Raw genomic sequence first — 15713 nt, forward strand, 5'->3', positions numbered from 1 at the left:
CACTGCAGTAGCTATCCAAGCTAATAAACAAACATGCTAACGTGACACTGCCGTAGCTAGACAAGCTAATAAACAAACAATGCTAACGTGACACTGCCTATCAAACTGGAATAATTTAATACTTACCCTTGCAGTGATGATGCCGAAGTTTTTGGATGTAAGACTCCACAGTTGAATGTTGTTTACGAAGCCGGACTGACACCATTTGTAAGCCTCCAAGCTTTTGTAAGCTCTGAGGGAGTCTCCTGAGTACACTGATGGAAAGCTTACAAGATAGCTGTGGATGTCCGCGTAGCGCAAGTCGGGTACATCGTCTTCAGAGCAGGAGGTTATGCTCTTGAAAAGCACACCGGGTGCATTATATGGGTTGCTTATATTTAATCTTTCTAATTTTGTACTATAAAGCCGAATTTCACTTGAATTAAAATGAGATGTATACTCGCACGGTAGGAAAACGCTGGCGCCGGTCGTCATGTTTACTGCCAAAATGGTGGCTGATAACCAAAAGTCACGTGACCGCAGGAGCTCTATACACAGGGGTGCACATAACTGGTACGCAGGTACGCATGCGCGGCCTAAATGTGGAATGCGTAACGTCCCGTGAGTCATTGCGCGCCTTTGTGTACCAGGCCAAATCAAAACATATTTGGTGTACACGTGTTTCATGTAAAAATTCAATGGAGTAGACATGTCCAAAAAACAAAAAACACTGAGCAACTACTTTGGCGTTTCGCCACCTGCAAAGAAACAACAAACCGATCCAGAGCCGAAGAAACGATTATTTTCTGTTAAGTGGCTCCAAGACGTGCCGTGGCTGGATGCCGATGATGATCGCACGGAAATGTGGTGCAAAATATGCCGCTCGCATCCAACACTAGCGGACAAAACGGGTACGTTTTATACAGGCTCGAAAAATTTCAACCACCCTTTGTTTGAAAAACATGAAAAGAGCAAGGAGCATGTTAATGTGGCACAAGTTATTGCTAATAAACAAGCTACTACAGAAGAACTATCCAACCACCCACTTGCTAGATGGCAAGGCAAGCTGAATTAAGAGCCTTTCATAAAGCTAAACATGCACGTCCTATGTCTTCCTATGCTGAGGATATTCCTTTACTGAAGCGGCTCGGAGTAAATATCGGAGGCGCATATCACTCACGTGAAGGGGGGACACGAATAATGCAGACCATTGCGCAAACTATCAGTGGGGAGTTGAGACTAAAGTTGAAGTCTGCTGAATTTTGGGGGCTACTTTTTGATGGATCTGAGGACATCCCAAAAACCGAGCAGGAGATCGTTTACATCGTGTCCGTGTCCAGCAACGGAGAGTTTACTTCGGACTTTCTTGGACTAATTGAACTGGGTGCTGACCGAACCGCGCAGGCCATAACAGACGGACTGGTGAAGCTTTTCCAGGAGGCAGGCTTGGATGACTGGAAGAAAAAGTTGGTCGCTGTGTGCACAGACGGAGCTGCTGTTAACGTTGGTGTGTACAACGGAGTTGTGCCAAAACTACGCCGACTGGCTGCGGTGGGAGACTCGCTTGTGCACATCCTGTGCACCGCGCACACACTGGAGAACTGCGCCAAATCAGCTGATCGTAACGTTCCTTACTGTGAGACTTTTAATCGATCTGTGGTCAAGCTGCTCCAGTTTTATTTAAAGAAAGGTGGAGCAAAACACACTGCTGTGCTAAAGAGATTGTGTCATGAAAATGGGATCCCCTTTGTGAAACTGGGTAAGTTTCACAATATCAGATGGTCTGCGTGGAGGCATGAAACACTGTTAAAAATATCAAGACTATTGCCAGCCATTAAAATGCAACTGGCTACAAGTGATAACAATGACTTAAAGCATATATGCTCTGAGCGTTTTCACTGTTTTCTGGCCAACATGCTTGACATTGGCAACATTTTGAAGATCACATCCATTAGGTTTCAGAAGGAAAAACTGACCATTGGGGAATGTAAGGATGAACTCATGGTGGCCATTGGACAGTTCACACTTCTGCTTGATGCTGAAGGCCACTACAGGAGGACACACACTGTATCTAATGATGATGCTGACAGGGACAAGACAAACGTACTCATGGGGTTAATTGAAGAGTTTGAAATCAGATATGACTCCCTCAAGTCATCTGATCACTTCTTAGTGTTTGATCCTTCAACTTGGCCTCGGGAAATGCAAGGAATTCACAGTTTTGGCAACACAACAGTTTGCAACATTCTTCAGAAATATGAGGCCACCTTGCAACTTGACAGAGACACTATACTGAGAGAATGGATGCGTTTAAAGCAAGCAGGAAAACGCTTGGCTGCCACCTCTGTGTATGACTTGCTCCAAATAATAAATTGTAATCCAGATGCTTACTCCAGCATCAACACATTAGTTAAACTGTCTCTTACACTGCCTTTGAGCAGTGCAGCTTGTGAGAGGGGATTCTCACATCTGAACATAATAAAAACCAAGTACAGATCTCGTCTGTCACATGCTCGTCTGTCAGCCCGGATGCACATTCACCTGTCAAAGAAGACCACAGAGACATTTGACCCAAAGCCAGCTGTTGACCTGTGGATGGAGACAGCAAGTCGGAGGTTTAAACAGGGACAGGGAGGTGCATCTGCAGCATCATCGTCTACCATGCAAGAAGTGGAAATAGAGGACAGTGAGGAAGACACTGAGGTAGACACTGAGGAGGACAGTGAGGAGGAATAGACTTATTGAAACCACGGTTCCTGTGGGGTGAGTACCAAACCCTGTCTCCTGGTACTCATCTGAGTAACTCCCTGAAAAAGTTATGTGCACCCCTGGCTATACACACACACACACACACACACACACACACACACACACACACACACACACACACACACACACACACACACACACACACACACGGTATTTATATTAAATATTTGCTGGTGTATATATTTCCATTTATTTTATTATATTGTTAATATTTAAAATAAATTATAAAATTAAAATATATTTATATTTTATATATAAAAATCGGTCTCATGTTACCACTCTGTAAGCCAAGAGTTGTTAATTTAGCAATGCCTTAGCTTGAAGAACAGGGACACAACTAATGACAATAGCATATAGTGGTATATTATTTAGATATTCACACCTTTATCAGAAGAACCAAACCAACATAAAATGAGCTCACAGACAGTATAGGTCCTGGCCAGTTCTGTCCCATTTATCACAATTATTTTTTACATCAGATCTTCATAACGTCCTAGTTTTGTATTTAGTTTCTAGGTTTGTAAACAAATCCAGAACCTTTGAAATACGTTTCCACTTCACAGCACGGTGCGCTGAGTTCTTGAAGTCGAAAAAAGCCCAAGAATAATATAAACTGTACCCTGTGTCCTTTTGTGTCCTTCTGTAGTCAATTTACTGTTGTTTGTCTTGTCTTACCCCGGCTGATATCTCACTAAATCCACTGTTTTAATTGTCCCCTATATTGCCCCTATTGCCTGTAAGGTGTCCTTGGGTGTTATGAAAGTGTTTGCACATGTTTATTCAAGTGTATGAGTGACATAGAGCAAGTGAGATGGCCAGTGGTTCTCAAACTTTTTACCACCTCAAATTATATTGGGCTCTCCTAGTAACACCATCATAGACCTTCCTGTGTACCACGAGGTAAAGGATTTAATATGACAAGCCATATGATGCTCTCATTTGTTAGTTACTTTATTGATCCCAATTTGAGAAAACATTTTTAGTTACAGCAGCATAAGGGACAAGGCATTTTTACAATACATTAGAAATAAGAAAGAAAAGGAAAGGAAATAAAGAAAGAGGAAAATATACATGTCTGATTCGGCAGGATATTATATATAGATATCTATATATATCTATATATAATATACATAAATATAAGGCATTTGGAATATTAATGTTAAATATTAAATATTGAACAGATTATATTTGTGTAAAATGTACAACGTGGTTATATTCAAGAGAAACTTTGGAGCAAAGAGTTATCTTCCAGCCAGAGGTGATTTGTTGTACAGAGTTATGGCACTGCGGAGCTGCAGCAGTCTGTTGGAGAAGGAGCTCCGTTGACTGTCCAGCTGCAGGTGGAGAGGGGGGGTGGGGTTATCTGTCTGTCCAGCTGCAGGTGGAGAGGGGGGGTGGGGTTATCTGTCTGTCCAGCTGCAGGTGGAGAGGGGTGGGGTTATCCATGATGGACAACAGCCTCTTCAGTGTCCTCCTCTCCACCACAGCTTCAAAGGGGTCCAGCTTGATGCCGATGACAGACCCAGCTTTCCTGATCAGTTTATTGATCCTGCTGGTGTCACCGGCTCTGATGCTGCCCCCCCAGCAGACCGCAGGAAAGAAGAGTGCACTAGCCACAACAGACTAGAAGATCTCCAGCATCTTGATGCACACGTGGAAGGATCTCAGCTTCCTCAGAACATAGAGTCTGCTCATCCCCTTCTTGTGCACAGCGTCAGTGTTGATCCTCCAGCTCAGCCCATTGTCTAAGTGCACTCCCAGGTATTTCTAGTCCTCCACAACAGCCACATCCTCTCCCAGAATGCACAGGGGTAGAGGAGACGTCCTCACCCTTCTGAAATCAATGACCATCTCTCTGGTCTTGGCCACATTCAGAATACTCACAACATTAGGCTGAGGTTCATCTCCTGCTCTTCTTGAAGTGGTTGTGCTTCTTGTTGCTTCCGGCTAAAATAAACATAATTAAAGACATTTTGAGTGTTTAAAATGTGCTGTAATACACAACACATTATTTTTCCTAGACTTGCAGAAAGAAAAACTAAAGTGAGACATTTAATAACATATTTATATATCAATCTTATACACTTTGAATTCTTGTTGGCCAATGATACACATACCCTTTGAAGATGAGCTGGGAAATTGAATACTGTTGGCACAACACCATCTTTAAGCCGGACAGTCTGCCCCGTCCTGTCAAAGTCCTCACAACTGAAGTGATCACTGCAAACAAGATCGTCCCTTCTTAGAGCAACTTCCCACTTCCTCCTCCTCTCTCCGGTTTTGGGAAACCTTAAAAACATGAGAAAGGTAGCCAGATATATACATCTTTATCAACATTGTCCTCCCTTCTTTCCTTTTTTTCAAAATACCAAACATATCAGGCATTTTAGCCATGCTTCATTTCGCTCTATTTGCTGTATTCCAGCCCTGTTTTTGCAAGGGCTGATTCTGTGGCAAATGAGCTGCAGCTGATCACGCCCCCCTGCAAAGGAGGGGGGCGAGGCACGAGCGTCATGTTACCATGCTGTTACCATGCCACGGCAACCTCTCATTCCCCTGATAGGTGGAGAGTTGCCCATATAGGCGGAGTTCACCGTTTGTGATGTCAGAACAATTTCAAATCTGTATCAATCTGTATCAGCTCCGTTGCAGCCCCGTTTTTAGAGATTTGGGTAAAGAGTGGCGAAGTCCCTCCCCTTCCGGTGGACCTCCATGGAACCTTTTTTCGGAAAAATTATGTATTGAAGTCAATGGAGAGAGAAAGATTATCTTTCGATCCCGTTTGAATTGTGCCACGAATTACACATATGATGTTTGTCAATTTAAAAGATAATTTTGCAACTCAAAAAATAAATAAAAATGTGTCGTAAAACTGTGAAGTAACACATTTGTTTGTGTGAAACGCTGAATGAACTAACTACATCTCTGGTCTAGCAGAACAACACACGTCACCAATATGGCCGTCAGGACTTGTCAACAAAAGGATTGACTACCCTCACTATCACCACAATGAAACACGTCCAGAAGAATGTCATGCAAAGCTGCCTGCCTGCCTGCCTTCCTTTGATTCTCTCTGAACTGCCTGGTCTTTTTAATGTTTAATGTCAACCAATTGGGCAGATAGCGTGAAGTAGAAAAGATCGCAGATGCTAATGTAGCGTTAGCATTTCTCCCCCGGGCTTAAATTGTGTATTATAGAATGATCACACCGGTGTGAAAGTACTCTTCAAAGGGTTCACGAAATATGACTACCACTCTTACTGTTTAACATCTTGGGTTACTTAATGTTACTTCATGTTAAGGCTAATAAAAATGACAAGGCTGTAATGCTAACTAACGTGCTAGCTACTAGCTAGGTGGCTAACTTGATCCAGCCACTAATGGTCCTTTCATCAGACAGGAAGGGAAAGAACGAACAAGACCCATTGCTGGTATGATAACAACCTGGTACTAAGCACACAGGCATCTTGATAAAGTTACCTTATCTTAGCCAGCGCCATATCAATCAATCAATCAATCAATCAATCAATCAATCAATCAATGTTTATTTATATAGCCCAATATCACAAATGTTACATTTGTCTCAGTGGACTTCACAGTTTGTACAGAATATCAGTATGACAATACGACACCCTCTGTCCTTAGACCCTCACATCGTACAAGGAAACACTTCCGGAGAAAACCCCACAGTTTAAAGGGAAAAATGGGAGAAACCTCAGGGAGAGCAACAGAGGAGGGATCCCTCTCCCAGGACGGACAGACGTGCAATAGATGCCGTGTGTAAATTGAAAAGATAATACATTTGTAACATAGGTAGTCCAAATGTTTGGAAATGCATGTGTGTATAATAGGAAGATGAATCCACGAGGATATCCATCCAGGACTTATGATCCAGGACCACAGCCACGACTCAAGATCCAGGACTCGCGATCCATGACACAGGACCGCAGGATCATCCATGAGTCCGGATCCTGGCGTATATAGACACCAAAAAGAAAGACATTTGGGGAAGCTGGGTTAATCGGAACATGAGAGTACACAGGTATAGACAGAGAGAAGGAAGAAGTAAGATGTCCCCCGACAAACTAAGCCTATATCAACAAAACTAGGGGCTGAATCTAATCAGCCCTAACTATAAGCTTTATCAAAAAGGAAGGTCTTAAGCGCAATCTTAAAAACGAATAGGGTGTCTGCCGCCCGAACACAAAGTGGAAGTTGATTCCACAAATGTGGAGCTTGATAAGAAAAGGCTCTGGCTCCCATTGTGCTTTTAGAGACTCTAGGAACAACCAACAACCCTGCATTCTTGGAACGCAATGCCCTAGTAGGACAGTAGGGTATAATGAGTTCTTTAAGGTAAGATGGCGCCTGCCCATTAAGGGCTTTGTAGGCGAGAAGAAGAATTTTAAATTCTGTCCTGTGGTCTATAGGGAGCCAGTGTAAGGCAGCCAGAACAGGAGTAATATGGTCCCTTTTCCTAACTGGTTAGTACACCAGCATTTTGAATCAGCTGAAGCGACTTGACTGACTTCTTGGTACACCCTGATAATAAGGAGTTACAATAATCCAGCCTTGAAGTAACAAATGCATGGACTAGTTTCTCTGCATCGTTTTGAGGCAAGATATGCCTGATTTTTGCAATGTTACGTAGATGGAAGTAGGCGGTCCTTGAAATTGATTTTATGTGGGCGTTAAAGGATAAATCCTGATCAAATATAACACCAAGATTCCTTACAGTCTCACTGGAGGCCAAATTAATGCCATCCATAGTTAGTATATCTTTAGATAATTTGTTTCGTAGATTCTTTGGGCCAAGTACAATAACTTCAGTTTTGGTCGTGTTTAACATCAAAAAATGTAAGGTCATCCACGTTTTTAAGTCCTTGAGGCAGTCTTGAATTTTATTTAGATTATTAATTTCATCAGGCTTGATTGATAAATATAGTTAAGTATCATCCGCATAACAATGAAAGTTTACAGAATGATTCCTTATAATATTGCCTAACGGAAGCATATATAATGTGAACGAAATAGGTCCGAGCACTGAGCCCTGTGGCACTCCATGGCTAACTTTGGTTTGCCTGGAAGATTCATCGTTGACACATACAAACTGAGAGCGTTCAGATAGATAGGACCTAAACCAGCCTAAAGCAGTTCCCTGTATGCCAACTAAGTGCTCTAGTCTTTGCAATAGGATATCATGGTCGATAGTATCAAATGCAGCACTGAGATCGAGCAAGACAAGAATAGAGACAAGTCCTTTGTCTGAGGCTATTAGAATGTCATTTGTGACTTTAACCAGAGCTGTCTCTGTGCTATGATGTGCTCTAAAGCCAGACTGAAAATCTTCAAATAAATCATAGATTTTTAAGTAATCACACAGCTGTTTTGCGACTGCTTTCTCAAGAATTATTATTTATAGATAGATTATATCTATATGGCGCTTATTTTAGCTATCTCTTGGTGGAGGAAAACAGTTATGACATCACTCTGGGATTTGTAGTCTTTCTAGTTGCGTATTTTTCATAGTCTTATATTTCAACAGTTTTACGACAAACTGACTTTTTTGACATGGAAATTACTTTTTAAGATTGACAAACATCATATGTGTAATTCATGGCACAATAGCGCTCCAATATATTTTGCTTTTATTTAATTTAAAATGTAAATTAAGAGTTTTAGTTCTGATTAATTACCAACATTTGATGTTATTTATGTATGTGTGTCATACTTTTTTTTTTAACATTAACATAATTTATTATGTTATTTGTAAACATACATTTCTGTATTCTGCATAAGTTTATGCAAACACAATACATGAACATATGGGGCTGTGAATGTGTGCTTGATGGCAGGTCAAAGTTCCCTTAACAGCTAGTTATCTGTCCCTATGTGCTCTGTGTGTGTCTTTTCTCTGCAGACTAACGCAGATAATCCTTTGTTGGAGGATTAAAGCCACGTCCTGGAGGAGGAGGGGATCCTATGCGACCTGTATCTGTGTTTTAAAGCTCCTAACACCTTTAAGGTAATGTATGCTCTATTTTCTCAAAGCTGGTTTTACAGCAGAGTGAATATTCCTTTAAAACCACAGTGTCATGTCAGCAGACTGTAATTTAGCCCCATGTGCTAGGTGTGCCGTATCTGTAATCAAGGTTTGCCTGAGGCTTCTCAAGGAGCTTCAACGCTTTTGCTTGTAGTCCTGTAGGCTGATCAGTATGTTGTGCTGGTTTTCAAACATTTACCTTATTATTTACCTACAGTGCAGTAAACTATCTATTGTGACTGAGATTTGGTTAATGTCATTTGATTTGGACAATGGTAAACAGTAACTTCAAGTAGATTTACTCTAGTACTACCAAACACAATGTCAACATGCTAATGATTAGCAAGACAATGATTACTATGTCTACTATGTACCTTTGCTAAGTTGCATTGAATAAAAGGTTGCTGAACATGATGGTGGTGATTGATAAAAAGTGAGTGGATCAAAGCTCTTTAAAAGGGATCTTGTTGGGATCATAAATATCTGTATTTTTATTTATTTGTCTTGTGATAAAAACACGGGTGTGTTGTACATTTAAAACTTCATTTAGTACATATAGTACATCCTCATATAATTGCCAAAGTTGTCAGCCCAGTGTTGAAAATAATAATAATAAATAATAATAACGGATTACATTTTTTATTAGAGCGCTTTTACAGGTGCTCAAAGCGCTTTACAAATACACATTACACATATTAGACATGTAAGAGTCATTACTGTGGACATTACCCACAGGAGCAAATGCGGGTAAAGTGTCTTGCCCAAGGACACAACGGCCAAAATAGTTTGAATAAAGAAAGTTCAAAGTTCAAAACAACAGTGAAAAGTCCTTATACAGCAACATTGTGCAACTAAGATGACATCGTGTGAGGAAATCAACTGAAGCAAGCACTACTACTTATTTTTTGTGCATGTTAGAAAACTGATATATCCATATATTTGTCAACAGGAGACCATTCCCCTGCTGACTGTAATGCCTCCCACAAAGAGCTCCATTCACTGGACTTTGTCAGAGGTGTTTGGGCAGCGGAGGGTTTTGGGATTCGGAGCTCTGCTGGCATGGCTCGTCCTCTTCCACCTGCTGGTCAACGTCTGGCTGCTCTGCGTCTTCACCAGTCTCTTGGTGGTCCTCGGCGGTTGGCTGGGGTCCCGCGTCATGCTGGACACAAACAGCCTTCTCCATCTGGAACACTTTTTGCCTCTTGGCAGTATGAACCCACCTCTGTACTCACCTGAACATGAGTGGAGGTTGAACAATGAGATCCACAATGCCGTCCACAAAGCGGTGCGGGACTTTGTGTCTTCGTGGTATCGAACTCTGCTGCCAGAGGTGGAGGGGGAGTTCGAACGTGCGGTGCGTAACTCGATGCTGGAGTCAGTGATGGAACTGAAGGAGCGTGCGCGGCGAGTTGACAGAAAAGCTCTAGTTCAACGGCTGCTGGAGCTTTATGGTTGTCACCTGCAGAGCTACATGGCGGCGAGACACATACAGTCGACGCAGAAGGAGAGCCTGAATCTGTGGCGGCTCTACAGTGAAGTGGATGCCCCTCACCCAGCCGTGAGCAGTGCATCTGCTGAGCTCAGCTACTCCAGGGCCTTAGTTAACCTTGTCTTAAATGTACTGGTTCCATACCCTCAAATGGAAACCAGGACCGGCGGTTACATGGTTACAGAACTCATCACCTGTAACGTGCTGCTGCCGCTCATAAACAGGGTGTCCGATCCTGACTGGCTCAACCAGACCATTGTCGACGTCATCACCAAGTCCAGAGAACCACAGGAAATCAATGTGGATGAGTTCCCAGCTGCAACTGGACTACACAGATGTGATGTTCAGAATGAGTCCTGGATCACCTGCAAGTCTCTGTCATCGTCTGATCCAGCCAGCTTCACCAGCAGAAGCTCCTCTGATCAGGACGATCCGCAGAGCACCATGTCTGAGAGAGACTCCTCCCCGAGCAGCATGGTGAGCCTGATGTCTGCGGGGAATGTGGAAGGTTGTCCCGCAGGTTTGCCCTCACCGTGCAAAGTCAACTGCTGTTCCCTCGCGCCCGTCCACTTCTCCCCCTCGATAAAGTCCAAAAGGATTTTATATGACTCCTTAATCCAGACGGACTCAGAAGACGACCTGACAGGAGGCTTTTGTGAATGTGGCCCTCCAACAAACTTCTGCAACGTGATGAATTTTAAGGATGATGAGGCGTTCGGTTGCTTTGGTCCGCTGAAGAACCTGGGGGCGAAGGTGGTGTTGCCCGAGGAATCCCAGTGGCCAGCAGGAATAGCCCTAGGGAAACCCCAGCCATGTTCTCCAAAAATATTCTCTCTGACCCCCTGCGACTTTGACACCCAACCAATGAACATCCAGAACGTGCAGATTTCTGGCACTATCAATGCAGTAGAGCAGCGCGGCACAAGCATACATCCCTATACACTTTACACTGTAAAGGTAATGCCACCTACTACTTGGCAGATATTTAAACTATAGGATATGTCAGCCTACTCACTTTAGTGCTCCTTATCATCTGCTTCCTCTGAATAACCTGTCCCTATCATTTGTGTCCACTTTAATTGTCTTCTCCATGATGGTATGTTTGTATTTTTATCATGTTCTGTTGCCTTGACCTCTTAGAATATTTAACAAATTGTACGGTGTCCTTGGGTGTCATGAAAGGCGCCTTAAATAAAATGTATTATTATAAACAGTCAACATATTGATTATCACACTTTAACCTCCACTTCCTGTTTTACAGTTTGAGAAAATGGGCGAAACGGAAAACGGTGGCTCTCCACAACCGGCTTCCTGTCACACTGTCAACCGGAGATATAGCGAGTTCCTCAACTTGCAAACACGTCTAGAGGAGAAACCCGAAGTCAAGAAAGTTATCAAGAGTAAGAAATGATTGTCTGCTTTAATTGACCATTGGATTTTACCGTACCAAGACACATGCACCATCACAAATCAATGTAATGGATTTCAGATGTCAAAGGTCCAAAGAAAATGTTCCCTGACCTCCCGTTTGGCAATGCAGAGTGCGACAAGGTGGAAGCCCGTAAAAGCCAGCTGGACACATTCCTGAAAGTAGGTTTTTTCACAACTTTTATGATGTGGTTGCTGTGATTCTGTCATTTTAAAGATTTGTTTGTTCTCCTAGCAATTAAGCTGTATCCCTGAGACATCCAACAGTGAGGACATGCAGGAGTTCCTGGCTCTAAACTCAGACGCCTGCACATATTTTGAAGAAAGAAGAAGACCTTTAGTCAAGTCAAGGATTGATAAGGTGAGAAAGAATCTAAATGCTGTATATCCGGAGAGGACAGAGAGTGATTGTAAGAAATGTAGTTTGGCATTTCCCTGACAAAGTAAGATTAAAAAGTGAGAACAATCTACAAGGACATTTGGAGAGGATAGACATCTCTCATGGTTGTTTTTCATTTCCGGATCCGCTGCAAAACGTAATGGGTTCTTCAGTTTTTAAAGGTCCCATGTCATGCTTTTCCGGTTATTACCCGTCCCCTTTTTTATGCATGTAAACGGTCTGCAGAGTCACAAACCCTCAAAGTACACCTTGTAGTTGCTAGTGATTTATCCGACCGGCCCACATCGTCCGACCGGCCCACTTCAGTTCCGGCCCATCGGGATTCGTCACGAACATCCCGATGGCCAGTCCGCCCCTGGCCACTGGGCTCATAGTGGGGGGGCAGGAGCTCCAACAAGCCGTTTAGGACAGAGAGTGAACACACATACTATACAGAGATGCTGTATGAGAAACCAATATACAATAAATAATATAACAAAATAAATCTATTCTAGAATACCTCAACAATGGAATTATGATCAGTAGAAATGGCCAAGACATGGGAACTTTAAGTTTCATGACAAAAAGCCCAATGGTTTTTCCGTAATCCTGGGAAGGGTCAAACATCTCACCAAAAAGTGTCTTTCCTGCCCTGAGTATGATTTAATTAATAGTTGAACATGTTTGTATATGTATTAAGCTTAAGATAGCCGTTTCTTAGCTTATTTTAGCATAAAGCACGTCGCAATGCTAGGCTAGCTCAGTCCAACCGTAACTGAATCTGCCCACCAGCATTTCTCTTCAGCTTGCTGATCAACTCAAATTCAATTCAAATGCAAAGGTTTTATCGTCATAAGCTGCAGTGTAGACATGGCAATGACATTCTTCTGACCCTTGATGCAATGGGAATGATGATTTATGTACAGTCCTTTGAGAAATGTAATTATCTCCTGTCTTCTCTTCTCCAACTTGGTTTCAATTGAAGATGATGGAAAATGCTTTGGACACCTTGAAGACAGCTTTTCCTCACCCTGAGCCTCTCAGCCCAACGGAGGACCTTGAGGGAGATTCTGATGGAAAAACAATGGAGAGTAGAAAGTACAGGTGAGCGGTGCATAAAGGCTTTTGGAGAACATAACACAGGGATGTGTCAAGATAAATAGCAAATATTGTTGAAAAATATTTTAAAAATGTATTTCCATTTTTGTGTTTTTCACACAGCAGGAGGCATATGTTCCCAAGCAAAATTTCACCAGTTCTCAATATTCCTGACCTGCACCCTAAAGTCTCGTACTGCTTTAGTGAAGGCAGCGCTGTAAGTCACTCTATTCACCACGTCCACCTGTGATTGATAAATGCGAGTTTAAAATAAAAACAGCTGAATGTTGTTTTGCTTCTCACAGGTCCTCAATGGTATGTCCCTGTCTGGCCTGGAGAACTTTGTCCAAGAGCAGGAGAGACTTTTATGTGGTTTGAATGGCAAAGAGGCAGCCAGACTGAAATGTGAGAAGCCCGGCAAAGACAGAAAGACTTCTTGGAAAACTCATGGCACAGGTTGATATTCAAACAGCAGTATTTGTTTTTATTTGTATTTTTGTATTTAATTATATATTTTGCATCGTGGGAGGAGCTCGGGTCATAAGAGTTTCAATGCAATTCCTACACTGTAGCTTATGTGCATATGACAATATAACCTTTGAATCTTTGAATCTATGTCCGTAGAGAAACATCTTATTCATTGCTGTCCTAGAAAAGCAACGTGCAGTAACTTAGCTTGACCACTTGGAAGCAGCAAAACTCCACCGTGTGTTTAGACTTTAGAGAGTTCCTAGAAGTCTGAATATTCCTGAGTCTGTGCAATATGTCATATATGATTGTAGGTGTTCTCATTATTGTGTGTTACAGACACGGCTGTGGCAGACGTTGCTTTGAACATTTTGTGTCTGCTGATGAAGGATCAGTGGAGCTGGCTGTGTACTGAAAACATACAGAAGACCATCAGACTGCTGTTCGGCACCTTCATTGAGAGGTACGACTTTCTCTCCGCTTCTGTATACCTCTGACAGGTGATTACATTTTACTCAAAAATAAAAATGTGAGGCACTTTAAGATTTCCATTTCATGCTACTCAAAGCAGACCCCAAATGTTAGTGTCAAATGTTGTTTAATTTCCACTTCGGTATTATTAACATTATTTAAAAGATTCAGATTCAAGATAATAATAAAAAAATATATACAAATATTTAAGGTTAAGATAAAACTTTATTGATCTCTTATTGGAATCTACAAGCTGCCCAGCAACATATAAAGTAGTTAAAATAAGTTCTAACTTCATGAGCGACAACATTTGAGTGATGAACACATTATTGCATAAATGATTAGAATCTATAAAATATAACAGATTATTTTCCCTTTTATACAGCTAGACATCCTGATGCTGGGTCCTCTTCTGGTAGACAAAGCACTAAAAGTGGTTTGTTGCACACAACTGTTGCATGAAGTTCTCTCAAATTTCCTTTAAAAATACAACTCTCTGTTTTAAATGCAATGTTTACGCTTCACTGGTAATCTAGTATTACCACTGGGATTGTTACTACCAAACACTCGGTGGGAACTGTGCTTTTGTAATCTCTAGTGTCCTGCTGTCATTATCTGATTATACTGGCCTCCTTTTTTGGACTTCCCATTACCTCTGGGAGTGTCAGGGTTCACTAAGCATGTCAGTAAATAATGTCCATTCTCCTGCTATGGTTTATAGATTTAAGAATGCATGTTTGTGTTGCTTCCCCCCCTTGAGTGCATATCATTGTTTTCTCCTATTAATCAAAGCATGTAAAGTTAATTGAATTGCTTGTTTGTCTTAAAGGTCACCTATTATGCAAGATCCACGTTTTCCATGTATTTTATATACAAATGTGTGTCCCCTCTGTGTTAAGAGATTCTGAAAGTTTCAGGAAAAAAAGATTCGCTCACTTTTTGCCCTGATCTATTTCTATAAAAACCTGTCTGAAAATGAGCTGATCAGATTTTGGCCACTTTATGATGTCATAACGATTTTTTGGCTTCTGTAACCATTAGCCAATCACCAACCCCCACCTTATCACCTGAATCTCCTCCGAGAGCACCATTGTGTTCTTTTTAACCAAATTTCTCTCAGAGGGGCGTGGGGAGGGGCTCCTTATTTTCATCTAAATTAACAGACAGAGAATCAGCACTTTGGAAACAGGGCTGAAACAGAGGGGATTATGGGTAATGCTGCAATGATCTGTTTGGTGTTTGGAGCCAAACACTTCAGAGACATGTTTTGTATATATCTGAGACTCAGGGACCAAGCAGTAAGGCAACCGGACACAGGAGTGGTTTAAATAAACTAGGGTTTTTATGTACCCAAAAGTCCACAAAAAACATCATACAATAACTAGGCCTATAAAAGAGGTCAACAGAAAATACCTCAAAGAAACATAACAGGTGTTAGCTCAACAAAACTGACCTCCCACAATGAAAAGCCAAGGAACCTATATAGTGGCTTGGCCAAACCGAGTTGAACCCAAGGGATAATTAATAGTCACATCATACACAAAGGACACTGACAAAACCCAAATCCCCCCTTTGACATGGAAGCAGGT

General features: G+C 41.9%; 1 protein-coding gene and 1 long non-coding RNA gene across 7 annotated transcripts in view; one reads left to right on the top strand and one right to left on the bottom strand.

Moving 5' to 3' along the window:
* LOC307019405 overlaps positions 1 to 15713 on the bottom strand; it is a 199230-nt gene that overhangs the window by 151033 nt on the left and 32484 nt on the right. The window lies entirely within an intron of this gene.
* Positions 1 to 15713, top strand: part of snx19a (sorting nexin 19a) — a 108095-nt gene that overhangs the window by 83124 nt on the left and 9258 nt on the right. For 4 of the 6 annotated variants that reach the window (XM_079647811.1, XM_079647815.1, XM_079647812.1 and 1 more), the window contains 9 exons: positions 8669 to 8773; positions 9741 to 11237; positions 11542 to 11680; positions 11770 to 11870; positions 11944 to 12069; positions 13073 to 13191; positions 13309 to 13402; positions 13491 to 13641; positions 13993 to 14116. In XM_079647811.1, coding sequence (XP_079503937.1) covers positions 9765 to 11237; positions 11542 to 11680; positions 11770 to 11870; positions 11944 to 12069; positions 13073 to 13191; positions 13309 to 13402; positions 13491 to 13641; positions 13993 to 14116 — 2327 coding nt within the window. In that variant the 5' untranslated portion in view covers positions 8669 to 8773; positions 9741 to 9764. Of the gene's footprint in view, positions 1 to 759; positions 2743 to 8668; positions 8774 to 9740; positions 11238 to 11541; positions 11681 to 11769; positions 11871 to 11943; positions 12070 to 13072; positions 13192 to 13308; positions 13403 to 13490; positions 13642 to 13992; positions 14117 to 14509; positions 14561 to 15713 lie in introns of those variants that run through there. The other 2 variants (XM_079647816.1, XM_079647814.1) reach the window with 2 other exon arrangements.

The sequence above is a fragment of the Notothenia rossii genome, assembly GCF_949606895.1.
Source record: "Notothenia rossii genome assembly, chromosome: 9".
Taxonomy (NCBI): domain Eukaryota; kingdom Metazoa; phylum Chordata; class Actinopteri; order Perciformes; family Nototheniidae; genus Notothenia; species Notothenia rossii.